General features: G+C 39.9%; 1 protein-coding gene across 2 annotated transcripts in view; it reads right to left on the reverse strand.

The window, feature by feature from the left end:
• Window positions 1-17388, reverse strand: part of MED12L (mediator complex subunit 12L) — a 330957-nt gene that overhangs the window by 48496 nt on the left and 265073 nt on the right. For both annotated transcript variants that reach the window (XM_043522369.1, XM_043522368.1), the window contains 8 exons: window positions 11175-11249; window positions 10861-11051; window positions 10430-10591; window positions 5801-5912; window positions 4352-4441; window positions 2483-2592; window positions 1771-1906; window positions 1228-1389 (listed from right to left, as the gene is read on the reverse strand). In XM_043522369.1, coding sequence (XP_043378304.1) covers window positions 1228-1389; window positions 1771-1906; window positions 2483-2592; window positions 4352-4441; window positions 5801-5912; window positions 10430-10591; window positions 10861-11051; window positions 11175-11249 — 1038 coding nt within the window. The remainder of the gene's footprint in view (window positions 1-1227; window positions 1390-1770; window positions 1907-2482; window positions 2593-4351; window positions 4442-5800; window positions 5913-10429; window positions 10592-10860; window positions 11052-11174; window positions 11250-17388) is intronic.

Below are 17388 nucleotides of genomic sequence, written 5' to 3' on the forward strand. Positions count from 1 at the left end.
TTGCACTGTTCGTTTGTGAAATGTCTGGAATAAGAAATGTGTTCCCAACATACTAGTTTCACATAGTAGCATTGAAAAAACTGAAGCTGCCCACTCTAGCCCAAAAAGACCCTCCTTCAAAGGAGAAATAAATGTGCATGATTTAACTTGCTTTATAGAGCAGCTTTGAGAAGCAGGGACCACTCTCTCCCTTCAGGAAAACTAAATCAATTGGGCTCTTTACCTCCCTACCAAATCCCTCCAATGATTTTTAAAGGTACCCATCTTTAGTTATATGCCTGATGTGCCCTGTGGCTAGACCTTGGGTGGGGGCACACTTCACTTTTAGGGAAAGGCTGTTAGTGAGGATGGATGATTGTGTCCCAGTGGGGCAACAGTTTTTCTCAGAGCTAATCCAGTAGTCGCCTCCAAGGCATAGGTTATTTCCTTTTGGTAACATGCATATCAGATGGAAGTCAAGACCCTAGATTGTAAAATGAAGCAATACAAATTTCAAAACTAAATAGATTAGGAATTGAACCTGAATCTCAAACTCTGGGGCTTTTGTTTGTAGGAGTTCATAGTAACCTTTCATTCAATTTTAATTTGTGTGGGTTTTGTACTGCCAGTTTTATAAATTAATTAAATAAAAAAATGAAGTGAAACAATCAAAACTGCTGAATTTTGCTTGGTGGCTACACAAGACTATGTAAAAACCATACAATTTTCCATTGCTTACACCTAAAAACAAATCTATCCAAGCTTCTCAAAATACTTGCAAATATCATTGAGCTGTTACATGAGGATGGACTGAGTTTTTATTGGTAAGGAAATCTAGAAAGTGTCACCCACTGTGTGTGAATTTTCATACAGCTCAAATTAAAATGTATGTTATCTCTATTGACATTAAAGCATACCTGTACCAGTAAAAGGTCAATTATCTTGAAAAACATTTTTCTAAAAGGTATTGTTCCATGAGGTTGAGAATTCTCGATCTACCAAGAACATCCATTTCTCCTCTCAACTTGGTAACATTATGACCATTTTTAGGAGTGATTATGCATAGAAAGATCAGCTGTTTGTTTCTGTTTTTTAAGGAAGGTACATTAAAACAGAAGTACAGTACTTCCATAAATTTCAGATACAGTCAGACACTGTAAAAAATTACATCAAACTGTTTATTTGACTTTCATATGCATGAGAAAGTCATAACAAAACTGAGATGTTAAGGTAAACATTTACTCTTGCCTGTTTCTTATCTATGGAGTCAAATCCTGCAATTTTGTTTCCTTTGGTGTCAATCAAAGATCCCATTGGCTCACAAGTGATAATGTCACACGTCTGTTTTGGCAAAGGTAGCAACTGGCGAACTTTGTCAATACTTTCCGAAAACTTGTCTCCTAGCTCTTTCTAACAAAAAAGAGAAGTTAAAATGTTACAATGCTTCACAATTCAAAGACAGCAAGTTCCCAGATGAATCACTTCCTTGTACTTTTACTAAATATAATCAAGTATTTTAGCTTGGCCTTTGTTGCACCTATAAATTGTCTTGTGCACTTCCTTTTTATTTGAACACAGAAGATATAAACAGGATTTAAGTGAAATGCTGATTTAAAAGTCTCAAACATGGCTAAAAGTATGATGATACTCCTTCAGGTATTGCTAGGGCACTTGTTGCTGAAGGATCTTTTCCTTTCAACCGCCCTGACAATAAAACTGTTAAGATTAAAAGATGAGCCTAAAATGTGATTTAACAGGAATGCAGTTAAAAATCAGAGGTCCAAAACTTACTTTCAACTTTTTCACTAAATTCATGTATGCCCTTTTGTTCTCTTCGGACCCCCCTTGGGATGCATTTGATAGGTCAGAAGCTAAAGTTCCATTGATGAGAACGCCCAGCATATCAAGCACAGTTGTGAATAATTCACTAAGAGGTAAAGAGATAAGTAGTATGTTGCATCTTAAAGAGCAATACTGACACATCTTGTTAACTTAACATTTAAAATTCTATCATGTTTATAGTAACATGATTGTCAATACATCTCGGAAGTAGATTATGGCAAAGACTACGGACACTTATTTGGGCATATTGAAACAGATTTTTCAAGCATATTATGCATACACGAACTCCAGGGAGCTTGTACAACCCCTGTACCATGCAGGTGCATGGTCAAATATGTGAACACAAATATTTGCAAATCCGAGCCACTGTAGATTGTAACATCACATAAATTGCTGGCATAAATGGTCATTAGAAAAAATAGGACCTGATTCAGGAAAGCACTTAAGCACATGCTTAAATACATCTCTATTCAGAACAGTATTTAAGGAGGTGCTTTATTTTAAATTCTTGCTTAAGTGCTGTCCCTCCCAGAAGTGCTTCCCCAAATCAGGGCTGTTACTACAATAAGCTACGATAAACACATAAATATAACTATCTGGATTTTCATTCAAAGCATTACAGACATTAATGAATTATTGAATTATAATAAGAGTAACATACTTGTTGGTTTGCATATCGACAGTTCCTGAAGTAATTATCTGAAGGAGAAGAAGTGCCCAGTCTGTAGTCCACTGCGTGCTTCTCTGCACAGTGTCAAACATTCCACCCACCTACATGCAAAACAACAGAACACAGAGAACTCAAATACATACATGTTTCTATCTTTGAATATTTATTAGTTACACTATGTTTGATGGCTTTTTTCATACATGAAATAATTTATACATTAACTTGATAAATTCTTTGGCAAAAAGACTTGATTCTCCCTGCCTCAAGACAACAACACTTCACAAAAGTGCTGAAAAATGAAAGATCAGCAATATCAGTCTTAACAAATTTAACGCTCAATCCAGCACCCACTGAGGTCAATGGAAAGATTCTAACTGATTTCAAAGGGTGTTGAATCATATCCTTAAAGAGTATAACTTTTCTTTATCTAAAATTTGATTAAAAATAGTTAATGTTGCTGCTGTTGAAAGATCTGAAGAAAAGGATATTTCTGAGCCCACGTTTGATCGACAACACTGGCTCATAGTTAGATTGGAATGGTTGCAACTAGTCTGATGCCTTTTCCATGGGAAGCACCTGTCCCTCACACCCCAGTTGCTGAAGAGCTGGGACTCCATACCCAGTGCCTTGTCAATCAATCTCCTCGTCAAGATTAGAGTGGAGGGAGGATCGTTGCTAACTTCTGGTCTGAAGCCACATGCTAGGAAGATACTTAATAATTAAATCTTTATTTGTTGCTTCTCTCACTGTAGACACAATTCAGTTTTCCTCAGTGAAGTCTAAAGCTTTAAAGATCACTGTTTCCACACTGGCTTTTCTGTACAAGGAATGTTCTTACTATTTGCAGAGTAACAGTCCTAAGTCCCAGTCATGCACCCACTGAAGTCCACATTACTTGTGACATTGACTTAAATAGGAGAAGGACTGGACCTGCAGGTTGTAGAGGTGCACAGCATTGCACCTTCTTTCTTGGCTAAAACCTGCCACCTGATTACACCCAGCTGTTCTGTTTTATTTTGGGGCTTCTCCATTTTGGATTTACGTGCTGCTTCCAAAAATTGGCTATTCTGCTGAGCTAAGCCTTTATTGGGAGTTACATTAAAATAAAGAAAAGGAGGACTTGTGGCACCTTAGAGACTAACAAATGTATTTGAGCATAAGCTTTCGAGAAGCACTGAATGCATCCGATGAAGTGAGCTGTAGCTCACGAAAGCTTATGCTCAAATAAATTTGTTAGTCTCTAAGGTGCCACAAGTCCTCCTTTTCTTTTTGCGGATACAGACTAACACGGCTGTTACTCTGAAACCTGTCATTAAAATAAAGAAAATGCCGTTAGGCCACCTCTCATTTAGAAACTGTCAAAGCTGACTTTGGAATTTAGCCATGTAGCTGCCACATGTGGGTGAATCTTCTAATTATGGTTGAGATTTTCAAAGCTGACAAGTGCGTGTTTCCAAAAAAAAAAAAAAAAAGTCGGTTTTATATCAACATATAGTGACCAAATAGGTAAGGACTCTGGCTTTCAGCTTTCAAAAAAAGGTAGCACATTTGTGACATTCTCCAGTGATACTACAGGGAAGGGAAACGAGGAAAAGAGGGAAGAAATGACAAGAGAAAGAAAAATAAAAAGAGTTGAATCTGCTAGGGACTTTACTATTGCTATTTGATTTTATGTAGAAGGTGCTAAGATACCCTGGTGATGGGCAGCAGAACAAAACCCAATAGACAGGCAGTCAGACTTCGTTACTCTCCATCTCCCTTGCCTCTTACCATCAGCTGCAAACTAATTTCTGTCAACGGCTATTTTCAAATTTAGATACTATAAATATGAAGGGGAATATATTCATGCATCTTTCTTACCAAATTAAGACGTAGTTGTAAGGCTTCATGCATCATCTGCCTAGCTTTAACATCATCCTGGTATCGTTCTTCCCTCCAGTTACTTAGGATCTAAGAACAACAGCCATTTGAATAAAAGTAGTTTTTCCCATTTAACTGTTAAATATTTCTACCCATCACTTCTTATTTACAAAGAACTATGGAAGAATTGTCTCACTTTTAATCTTCATGCCTTCATTGAATTTGGGCTTGATAATTTCCCCCCCTACACACACACACACACACTTAATGTTTATATCTACAAAGAACTGGAATAGATGCGATACTTATTTGTTGGCTTTGACTGTGAGGCTATATCTTACTACTGTTCCTTCGAAGAGAAAATAAGCAGTTTTGTCATCCACTCTGATAAAATAATAATTTCTCTCAAACATCCTAGCACCATGGGCTAGACACATGGAACTCAGACATCAGCTGCTGCTCCTCCATTCTGTCCTATTGAACACCACAGATCAACAAAGACAGGATTGCAAGGAAGAGGGTGTAAGTCAGATTTTAGATGGATTTAGATGAGAACCTATAAAAATAGTTTTAAAAAAAGAGGAGGGCCAGGGAGCAGTAGCAGAAATGGAGAAAAGCAGCATCAAGGAATGGATCAAATGAGGATGGGGAGCAAAGCCAGGGACTGGATCTGATGTGAGTGAGAATATGGGGGAAGGTGGTTGTTATTAATTTGTATGGTGGTAGCATCTAGAGACTGAAAACAAGTTTCAGGGCTCCATTGTACCAGACACTGTCCACACACTGATAAAAAGACAGTCTCAGCCTCCAGGAGCTTACAATCTTGAGGGTTAGAATCTGGTGGGAATCTGATGGGAGCAAAGGAACTGGTGTAGAAGTGGCAGAGAGGGTGTATGTGCATGTGTGTAAGTTACCTGAAAAAACATTGCAGGGTTGCTTTGCTTTGGGGAATCGGATAATTTGGGGATAATAATTTTTTTTTAAATAATTTATCTATTTCCAATTATGCATTTACTCAAGGAAGAGACCTTTTTTCCAGGAAAATCTAAGTTTTTATGATTTTATAAACTCAGTAGACATGAAGCACTGGGAGGCATTTCCCTGTCATGAAAACAATCTACCATTGCTTCTCAGAAAAGGTCTGAAATCAGGCTCTGGATTACTTACATTTTTGTTCCATTATTTTTAGAAACACTCTAAGAAAGTTATTGGTCAGTGCAAAGGGAAAAGTTATTTTTAAATTGCTGTTAAAGGAACATTTAGTCATTCTTATGAGCAGATAAATTAAAGTTCTCTTCATCTTTGATTCTTCCTTCATTTGACAATTCATTTCTGAAAATCAGTGTGTTGAATCTTTAGAACTTTCCCAGTTTTGCATGATCCAGTACACATAAAACTGATGGCACAAATATCAAATGGAGGGTGCTCAGTATTATGTGTTTGTTTTACCTGATTAACTTGATTTTGCAGTGATGTTAGAAGCCCTTCCCGTTGCTCATCCTGTCCCTTAAGGCAAGTAAGTACCAAAGAAAGGAAAGGTTGCTGACTCAAAAGAGACATGCTTTAAAAGAGGCAAAACACATAAGATTCAATTAGTAAGGTTATTTTGATACTTCCCGTCTCCATTCCCTTCCTTCCCTATAATTTTCCCCTGAACGAAAATGCTGCTCAGATCTATCTGGTGTCTGTTTTAGTAAGTTACAGCCTCACAAGCCAGAAATTAAACAAAGTGTAAAGCAGACAGTGTATAAAGTGGGCCAATCAAAGCATAAAGGGACAAATCCTGAAGTCTTTACTTGGAACCTACATTTGTGGTGCTGAACCCCTCAACTCCTGGTTCAGTCAATAGGAGATGAAGAGGCACAGAACCTTGCAGGAGACACTCAAGCCTTACTCTGGACAACAGGAGTCATTTTTAATCTATGTTAACTAACCCGTGTTAAAATTCTCATGAACACATAGCAGGTATAGTTTTAACCTATGTCAGCTGGACAAGGTAAACCCCAAACTCCTCCTGAAAGTTTACCTTATTCTGCTAACATAGATTAAAATTATACCTGCCTTGTCCTTACTAGGATTTTAACAGGTATATTTTAACTAAAGCTAACTACCCAGTGTTAAAATTCTAGTGAAGACAAGGCCATTGTAGTTTTAATCCATGTTAGTGGGTCCTGGTAAATTGTCCAGGGATTTTAACAAAGGTTAGTTAATTAAAAAGATAACTTTTTAAAGACACAGCTGCACTAAAACTACCACTAAAGGGTACAGGGACTGTGTCAGAGTAAGAAGGCCCAGACCAGTCCAATGGGACTATGGGATATATATTAAGATATATTCCAACAGAAACTGACATAAATTTGGAAAGGAGAAAGAAGTTAAAAAAAAAAATTTCAGCAGAGGCCTTTGCATTCATCTAAATTCAATTCATGCAATTATTTTACCAGTGTTTTAAGCTATGTCTGCACTATGATCTAGGGATGTGATTCTCCTGCTTGGGTACACATTAGAGTTCCCAACTTTGGTTGTACGTATTCCTGGAGGTTTCCGCAAATAACATAATCTTTAATTAAAAATAAATATTAAATTTCTGGAGACTCCAGGACAATCCTGGAGGGTTGGCAACCCAAGTACACATACTCATGCTAGCTCTCATCAAGCTAGCATGAGTATAAATAGCAGTATAGCTATGGTTGCAAGGATAGAGGCTGCAGAGTACATAGTACATAGGCACCAGTTTCAGGCAGCTTTGCTATTTATACTCATGCTAGCTCAATGACACTTAGCGAGGGTATATGTATAACAAGCAGAGGAATCACACTCCTGCCGCATAATGTAGATGTAGCTTTTGCTGTGTAACACTCTCTGAAAGTTCTGTACACCATTATATATTACATATTATATTATATATTACAACTCAAATGTACATATTCATTTCAACATCTATGTACAACTGTTCAACAGCTGTATTTGGCATTTAATTTTTGCTCTCATAATTCAGGGGATAAGTAGCTAGAAAAACTCCAAAGCTATAAAAAAAGCAATGCAGAAAATCTTTTCTATTGAAAGCACAAGTCAAAGTGTGATTTGGGCCAGAGTAGTGGCTCTAAGGATGGCACTGTAGCAACCCCTATTTATTCTCTCAATAACTTCCATAACACATTTGCTCCGCAGACAAGTCAAACATGGATTGTTATAATTGCTACCATTGCCATTCAATCTGATCTGAAAAATCAAACTGCATCCTCCAACTTTTACATCACCATCACCACAACCACCACCGCAAATGGTAATAAAAATTCTCCAATCAGGGACTTATCTGACAATGATGATGATGTGTAAGGCAAAACAGAGTTTAATACTCTCCCATAGTGGTACAGGCTCTGCCATGCAAGCACCAGTAAAAGCCTGTCTTTTTATCAGGTAAGTGTAACGCCAACAGACTCTGGTCATCAGCAGGCAGGATCGAACTGGGGACCTCTACAGCTTAGTGCATGAGCCTCTATGGCATGAGCTAAAAGCCAACTGACTGTTAGCTAAGGCTGTGGAGCAGACTCATTAATCTCTCTCTCTCCCCCTCCCCCGATGGGACAGAACACCACACCCAGAAGGCGTGTGGGTTACATAAGCAGATATGTCTCAGACAGTATGCCTTCACTAAAGCACTGCAGGTGTAATTTCCACCTTGGGTAGACATATCTGCTCTTGCTCTGATTGAGCTAGTGTGCTAAAAATAGAAGCGAATCCACACTGGCATAAGTGGCAGGAGAATCTAGCCACTCAAGTACGATCCCATCTGAAAACAAAAGGTATATACTTGGGTGGCTAGCCCCTCCCGCTTCCATGGATATACTTCTATTTTTAGCACTCTAGCATGGGTATGTCCACCCAAGCTAGAAATTACACCTTCCAGCTCTGGTGCAGACATACTCAAAGACACACAGAAAGAATAGATATGATAAGACTATGATAGCCTTCTCTTGAGTACCTCTGGTTCCGTGCACAGGGATATCTAGGCAGAAGAAACTTCCAAGTCTTAATATGTTCATGAGAAGATCATATCAAAGGAGGCATTTAAATTTTCTGTGCACTAGGAAACTTTTATGGGAAGGAAGTACTGTGACAAAGTTCCTGCTCTACCTTGGTGGGTCTTGCGCTTATTGGCAGATTTACTCGCCTTGGAGCTTCACGGCAGCCCTCAGCTTGGCCATTTTTCTGAACCCACAGTCCAGGTCGACTCCTCCTGTGTCTGACCAGGAGTTGGGAGGATTTGGGGGGAACCTGGGCCCGCCCTCTACTCCGGATTCCAGCCCAGGGCCCTGTGGAATGCAGCTGTCTAGAGTGCTTCCTGGAACAGCTGTGCGACAGCTACAACTCCCTGGGCTACTTCCCTATGGCCTCCTCCCAACACCTTCTTTATCCTCACCATAGGACCTTCCTCCTGGTGTCTGATAATGCTTGTACACCTCAGTCCTCAAACAGTCCGCATTCTCACTCTCAGCTCCTAGTGCCTCTTGCTCCCAGCTCCTCACACGCACACCACAAACTGAAGTGAGCTCCTTTTTAAAACCCAGGTGCCCTGATTAGCCTGCCTTAATTGATTCTAGCAGTTTCTTGATTGGCTGCAGGTGTTCTAATCAGCCTGTCTTAATTGTCTTTGATTGTTCTGGAACCTTCCTTGTTACCTTACCCAGGGAAAAGGGACCTACTTAGCCTGGGGCTAATATATCTGCCTTCTATTACTCTCCAATAGCCATCTAGCCTGACCCTGTCACAGTACTTAGACAGAAGGGACTGGTTCCATCTTAGCCCAAGTGGAATCTTGCTACTGAAACAGCAAATGAGCAAATGTTGGGAGATTTAAACTAGGAGTTCAGGAAAAACCAAGTGGTACTGAGGAATACTCAAGTTAGTCAAAGAAATATGCTAAGGAAGTCAATAACCCAAAGGTATCTTTGTATCCAATAAAGGGTAGGACAGAAATTACAGCTGAATTGGAGAAGGAACCAGCTTGAGATCAGAGAGCTAAGTTCCAAAAAGAAGTAAGTGAGTCAAGACAAAGGAATTAAATAATATACAGACATGGCAAATAAAATGAAACCAAACCTACATGTCTCTATACCAACCATTATGCCTGGCAATGAAGATGATCTTGAAATAATAGGCATCTCTGAAATATGTTGCAATGACAAAATAAAATATACTATAAATTATACAGGAAGGATAGGTTAGGTTGCAGAGGTGGGGGGATAGCACTATATCAAAATTATTCCATAGACTCTAACAAGAACCATACAGTAGGGTCCATATGGATAAAAATGCTAAGCGATAAGAATACAAATGTTTTGGTACGTTCATATTACTGACCTCTTGATCAGGAAAAGTATGCTAAGTGCACAATGCTGAGGGAAATCAAAAAGGTAACAAAATATAATGATGTTGCAATAATGGATGACTTCAGCTGCCTGCATATAGAACAATTAAATATCACAAGTTTTAGAGAATTTGGCACCTTAAACAACTGCTTCTTGGACCAACTACACAAAAGGAGAGGTTGGTAAGTATTTAAAGTTAAACGATGTAATTAATAGCAGTATTCAGTGTAATTACTACAGTAACTCTAAGGATGCAAAACTGGCAAGTTTCTGATAGCCACCTGTGTGTGTAAATTTAGGAATGACACTGCCAAGATGCAACATTTTCACAGTAATTGAGACTGACATCTTAATGGTAATGAAAATACCCTGTGCTGGAGGGAGGCAAGAGAGGGCAATTGTGATTTGGGGGTATTAAATATTTATCCATTTCACATCCCTTTATTACTGAAATTTGCATAATATTTAATCAACAGAGTCCGGTACACCCATCCAGAAATCTTTCCATCTCTCCCTCCACTCCCCCCCTGAAACTGACTGTTTTAGATAAAATGGAACCAGGATCTGAACGACACCTGGTTTGGGGATTTGCAGCACCAAAAGGCGACCGATGAGATTTGCAACAGCAAAAAGACAGCCTCCCCGGCACACCTCTGCTTTCAACATGCCTTCTGAAATTGTATACAAATATTTTCAAAGGTTGTACCTTTTTTGCTTTTGTCTATCTCTCTCCTTCTTTGAGGACGATCCCAAATGCTGACCTTTCTCCAGCTCTTCTCCAGCTGCTTTCAGGACCCTACCTTGAACTGAGGTAGGCAGTTTTGCAATCAAGGGAGCCACCAACCATACGCCTCGACGTTCAGAAGAACTAAAAGCAGAATCACAAACTTATTTCATCCAAAATCTAGCTAGCATTTGCTGAGCAGCCACAAATGATACATTCCAAAAATTCAGGGATAACACCAATGTTTACTGTTGAACAAGAGTAAAAAACCAGTAATCTTCAGGTAACATTTCTTAAACATTCCCATTTCAAGTGCAAAAAGCCTTTATAAGTTTCGAAGTTTTCACTTCATTCTATGCCTTATTAACCATTATGTCAGTTAAAATAATTTAAAAGGTGCTACACAAAAATACCTTAGGAATGTCTTTTTACCATTCTGTCTTGTATTACTTGTGTCAGCATTTCCAACAGAGTTTGGATTGAAGAGGCCTATACCAGAGTTAGAAGAGTTATTGTTTAGATCAGCGGATTGCTGAAACACCTCTATTGTCGCCTTTGCAATATTATCCAACAAGCTGTTCATTTCAGCCACAGACCCAGAACCCTACAGTGAAACATAAGTAAACTAGCATATTCATGGTATGTTTGCTCATGGGCTAGGTTCAAATTTTACATACTTTAATAAATTAAATATTTTGTAAGTACATTAAAAGAACCAAATACTTACAGGTTCCTTCATGCACTGTTTGATCATTAGCTGGAGCTCCAACCAAGATTGCCTGAGAGTCCATTGATCTAAGTTCTGAGTAAAATTATTAAAATGAAAAATATGTGTGTCAAGTTTATTGTAGAAATTTTTTTAACTCTCTTAACTGGAACAATTTAAATCATGTCACCACAGTAGATCACCACACTGTTCTTTAAAACTTTCAAAGCTTTAAGTTTTTCAAAGCAATTCAAGGACCTATCAGCCCAATCGTTATCCCTTTGCATTCTCCCTACCCCCAAAATCAGCTCATCAATATTTTTAACCAATTCAAATTTTCTGATGCGGCAATGGCTGTTCATTACAAATTGTACTGTGTTCAGACAAAATGATCAAAAACTGAATTCACTGACATGATGTTTTGTCATCAATGCAGACCAAATCACGCTCAGCATTAGGTCACCTAAATATGATCAAACTATAACTCCAACAGGGTTTGATCATAATTATCTGATGTGAGGATGAATATGATTTGTCCTTGTCCACACTGGCCAGCATCATGTTAGCTAACTCAATTCTTCACAATGGTATTCAAACATGATACAATTTTCTAGTGAAGACATGCCCAGAGAGGAAGTAGATGGTAAAACAACCCACTAGGCTTGAAATCACTGTTGTAACAAAGTAAAAACAATTCTGTATTCTTCTAAACATTGTCCTGTAGTTAATATGTTCTTGGCTTTAGTACCTCCTACTATTTATATACAGTCATTTGGATGCACAGGGAGTTCCCGATCATCTTATGTACTGCACAGGAAATTAACACCACAAATGTGATGTTGTGAAAGTAATCCACTGTATCTATCCTGGAAGTGGTGATTACATGGCTAAAATCATGCTGTCAGTTATGTTTTCTAGGGGGCTCTGTAAGTGGTTATTTTCCACTGTCAAATTTTACATAAGAGTAAAAAGCAAGAACCTGAGTGGGTGGATAAACAACTTCCAAGTTAAATCAATGCCAAAAATAAAGCACCTCTCAGCTACTGTAGACTGTTAATTGAGAGGAGATTATTTTCCCATTGACACACTGGGGCTTTACACAGGTGCAGTAATTTCTATAAGTGTTTTTCATTTATTTTCTCCACATCAATAGGGGAAACACAACCTCGAGATAATTCCATCATTAGGATGAGATTTACCACCTGAAGAATGGATGGGGGTTTGGTCCCTGTCCACTGTCTACCATGCTGGCTAATATTGTTTCTTGTTTTCTTGTATTCCCTCATTTGTCTGTATCCAGCCATTGTCTTTTCTTATATGTAGATTATAAGATCCTTGGGGCAGGGGTGGTCTTTTTGTTCTCATAAAATCATACAATATCAGGATTGGAAGGGACCTCAGGAGGTCATCTAATCCAACCCCCTGCTCAAAGCAGGACCGATCCCCAACTAAATCATCCAGACAGGGCTTTGTCAAGCCTGACCTTAAAAACCTCTAAGGAAGGAGATTCCACCACCTCCCTAGTAACCCATTCCAGTGCTTCACCACCCTCCTAGTGAAAAAGTTTTTCCTAATATCCAACCTAAACCCCCCCACTGCAACTTGAGACCATTACTCCTTGTTCTGTCATCTGATACCACTGAGAACAGCCTAGATCCATCCTCTTTGGAACCCCCTTTCAGATAGTTGAAAGCAGCTATCAAATCCCCCCTTACTCTTCTCTTCTGCAGACTAAATAATTCCAGTTCCCTCAGCCTCTTCTCATAAATCATATGCTCCAGCTCCCCCATTCTGTGTTCGTACAGCTCCTAGCACAATGGGATCCTGGTGGATGACTAAGGCTCCTAGGCACTATGATAACACAAATAATAAACAACAAAGACATTGGGGGATTGGCTGGAGTTCAGGGCTGTGTCCCCAAAACCCTGTGCCTCTGCACTGGCTCAGATATTCTTCAACAGAGCTGTACTGCCAACAGTGGCTCCACCCACGGCTGCTCTGGAACCCACCTCAAAGACAGCACAGAGATTTTTCTTTTTACCTATCAGTTAATACAGCCCCAGAATTGATTCACTTTTCACTGGATTCTCTGGTGATTGCTAGGATGGGATAGGAGTGATTAGAGTAGTGCCCCTGTCTTTTCCACAAGTAGATCCCTGACTCCTCTGGAGAACCCTCTTTAGTATTGGGCATGGGAGGTGCTGGGGAGACATCTGACCACTTTCTCTTTTCCATGAAGGGTAGGGACTTATCACATAGATCAGCTTGGGGTGACCTGGCACCCATTTTGGTGTTTGGGCATATATGGAAAGCAAGGGAAGTTACACCTGCTGAACGTTTACTGTAAATAATAATTCCCACATGCAGATCTGAATAATTAGGGTTTGCAGGCATGATATGACTGCACCCTAATAGGCTATACTCTGAACTGTCATGTTTCCAGACCAGGGTTCATAGAGGGTGAATCATTCCGTTGGAGGAAACAGACAGCCACCAGATATCTACAGTGTAATATGCTTCTTGGAGCAACTGGTCCTGGAACCCACCAGAGGAGAGGCAATTCTTGATTTAGTCCTAAGTGGAGCACAGGATCTGGACCAAGAGGTGAATATAGCTGGACCGCTTGTAATAGTGACCATAATATAATTAAATTTAATATCCCTGTGGCAGGAAAAACACCACAGCGGACCAACACTGTAGCATTTAATTTCAGAAAGGGGAACTACACAAAAGTGAGGAGGTTAGTTAAACAGAAATTAAAGGGTACAGTGCCAAAAGTGAAATCTCTGCAAGCTGCGTGGAAACTTTTTAAAGACACCATAATAGAGGCTCAACTTAAATGTATACCCCAAATTAAAAAACATAGTAAGAGAACCAAAAAAGAGCCACCGTGTCTAAACAAAGTAAAAGAAGCAGTGAGAGTCAAAAAGGCATCCTTTAAAAAGTGGAAGTTAAATCCTAGTGAGGAAAATAGAAAGGACGCTGGCAAATGAAGTGTAAAAATACAATTAGGAAGGCCAAAAAAGAATTTGAGGAACAGTTAGCCAAGACTCAAAAAGTAATAGCAATTTTTTTTAAAGTACATCAGAAGTAAGGAGCTTGCTAAACAACCAGTGGGGCCACTGGACAATCGAGGTGCTAAAGGAGCACTCAAGGATGAGAAGGCTATTGCGGAGAAACTAAATGAATTCTTTGCATCGGTCTTCATGGCTGAGGATGTGAGGGAGATTCCCATTCCCGAGCCATTCTTTTTAGGTGACAGATCTGAGGAACTGTCCCAGATTGAGGTATCATTAGAGGAGGTTTTGGAACAAATTGATAAATTAAACAGCAATAAGTCACCAGGACCAGATGGTATTCACCCAAGAGTTATGAAGGAACTCAAATGTGAAATTGCAGAACTACTAACTGTAGTCTGTAACCTATCATTTAAATCAGCTTCTGTACCAAATGACTGGAGGATAGCTAATGTGATGCCAATTTTTAAAAAGAGCTCCAGAGGTGATCCCGGAAATTATAGGCCTGTCAGACTGACTTCAGTACTGGGCAAACTGGTTGAAACTATAATAAAGAACAATATTGTCAGACATATAGATGAACATAATTTGTTGAAGAGTCAAGGGAAATTATTCCTCACCGATCTACTAGAATTCTTTGAGGGGGTCAACAAGCATGTGGACCAAGGGGACCAAGTGAATATAGTGTACTCAGAAAGCCTTTGACAAGGTCCCTCATCAAAGGCTCTTACGCAAAGAAAGCTGTCACGGGATAAGAGGGAAGGTGCTCTCATGGTTTGGTAACTGATTAAAAGATAGGAAATAAAAGATAGGAAATAAAAGGTAGGTATAAATGGCCAGTTTTCAGAATGGAGAGAGGTAAATAGTGGTGTCCCCCAGGGGTCTGTTTTGGGACCATTCCTATTCAACATATTCATAAATGATCTGGAAAAAGGGGTAAAGAGTGAGGTGGAAAATTTTGCAGATGATACAAAATTACTTAAGATAGTTAAGACCCCGGCAGACTGTGAAGAGCTACAAAAGGATCCCTTAAAACTGGGTGACTGGGCAACAAAATGGCAGATGAAATTTAATGTTGATAAACGCAAAGTAATGCACTTTGGAAAGCATAATCCCAACTATACATATAAAATGATGTGGGTCTAAATTAGCTGTTACCACTCAAGAAAGAGATCTTGGAGTCATTGTGGATAGTTCTCTGAAAACATCTACTCAATGTGCAGCGGCAGTCAAAAAAGCAAACAGAATGTTGGGAATCATTAGGAAAGAGATAGATAATAGGACAGAAAATATCATGTTGCCTCTATATAAATCCATAGTACTCCCACATCTTGAATACTGTCTGCAGATGTGGTTGCCCCATATCAAAAAAGATATATTGGAATTGGAAAAGGTTCAGAAAAAGGCAACAAAAAAGATTAGGGGTATGGAATGGCTTCCGTATGAAGAGAGATTAATAAAACTGGGACTTTTCAGCTTGGAAAAGAGATGACTAAGGGGAGATATGATTGAGGTCTATAAAATCATGACTGGGGTAGAGAAAGTAGATAAGGAAGTGTTGTTTACTACTTCTCATAATACAAGAACTAGGGGTCACCAAATGAAATTAATAGGCAGCAGGTTTAAAACAAATAAAAGGAAGTATTTTTTCACACAATGCACAGTCAACCTGTGGAACTCCTTGCCAGAGGATGTTGTGAAGGCCAAAACCATAACAGCGTTCAAAAAAAGAACTAGATAAATTCATGGAGGATAGGTCCATCAATGGATATTAGCCAGGATGGGCAGGAATGGTGTCCCTAGCCTCTGTTTGCCAGAAGCTGGGAATGAGTGACGGGGGATGGATCACTTGATGATTACCTGTTATGTTCATTCCCTCTGAGGAACCTAGCATTGGCCACTGTCGGAAGACAGGATACTGGGCTAGATGGACCTTTGATCTGACCCAGTAGGGTCATTCTTATTTTTTATGTAATACTTTATCATCTAAATCAGCATTTGTAAAAGTTCAGGTCCTGACCCAGTAATGGGTTGCGGCACGTAAGGCATTGGGTCACTCCGGTCAGCACCACCAACCCGGCCATTGAAAGTCCTGTCAGCAGTGCTGCCCAGCTAAGGCAGGCTAGTGCCTATCTGTTCCGACACCACGCTGCACCCCGGAGGTGGCCAGCAGCAGGTCTGGCTTCAAGGCAGGGGGGCCACTGGGCTCCATGCACTGCCCCCACCCCGAGCATTGGCTCCACACTCCCATTGGCCAGGAACCCTAACTGCTTGCGCGCCTCCACCTAGGAGCCAGACCTGCTGCTGGCTGCTTCAGGCGCAGCGCGGTCCACGGTGCCAGAACAGGCGGGAAGCCTGCCTCTGCACCCTAGCTGCGCTGCTGACCGGGAGCTGCCAGAGGTACATCCGCACCCCAACCCTGCACCCTAAACCCCTGCCCAGCCCTGAGCCCCCCCAACCCAGAACCCCTTCCTGCACCCCAAACCCCTCATCCCTGGCCCCACACCCAGCCCAGAGCCCTGACCCCCTCCTGCACCCCAACCCCCTACCCCAGCGCAGAGCCCCTCCCACACCCCAATCCCCTCATCCCCAGCTCCGTTGGATCGTGGGCATCAACAGTTTTCTTCAACTGGGTCCCCAGAAAAAAAGTTTGAAAACCACTGATCTAAATCATCCAAATTTCTGAATGCCATTAGTGACAGAAGGAGCAGAAAAGAGGAAGGAGACTGAACTGATTGAAAGAGATTCAGAGTTAGTTTTGTGATAGTGAGTCTTCAGAACAGATTTTCTCTCTTTTCTGACCTCTCCAAGATATCTAAATATCTTAAAAGGCTGCTTACTATTTCTGTAAACTCTTTTCATCTCAAGTCTCTTACTCATTTGAAAACATTTGTCAAAGTTGCGTGCTGCTGTAGATTTCACAGATCCACTGAACTTTAATAAATTTTTAATACCTGTTAAAATTATTAGTTCCCATTCTTAAAATCTACACTTCAAAAGTCGCTGAGTGTAACAAACTTACAAAAGCAAAGAAATTTTACTCTAAAATGCCTCATGTTTTTCTAGGGCCAGTAAGAAGCTTTATGTTAAACTTTCTATCTTGCTGCTTTAAAGTATGATACAATATGTTAAAATAAAAACTAGGGATAAAAGGGATAAAGGATAAAAACTATGGTAATCACAAGATGGCTATGTCTAAACTACAGACGTCTGCTGGC

Source organism: Chelonia mydas, chromosome 9, assembly GCF_015237465.2.
Source record: "Chelonia mydas isolate rCheMyd1 chromosome 9, rCheMyd1.pri.v2, whole genome shotgun sequence".
Taxonomy (NCBI): domain Eukaryota; kingdom Metazoa; phylum Chordata; order Testudines; family Cheloniidae; genus Chelonia; species Chelonia mydas.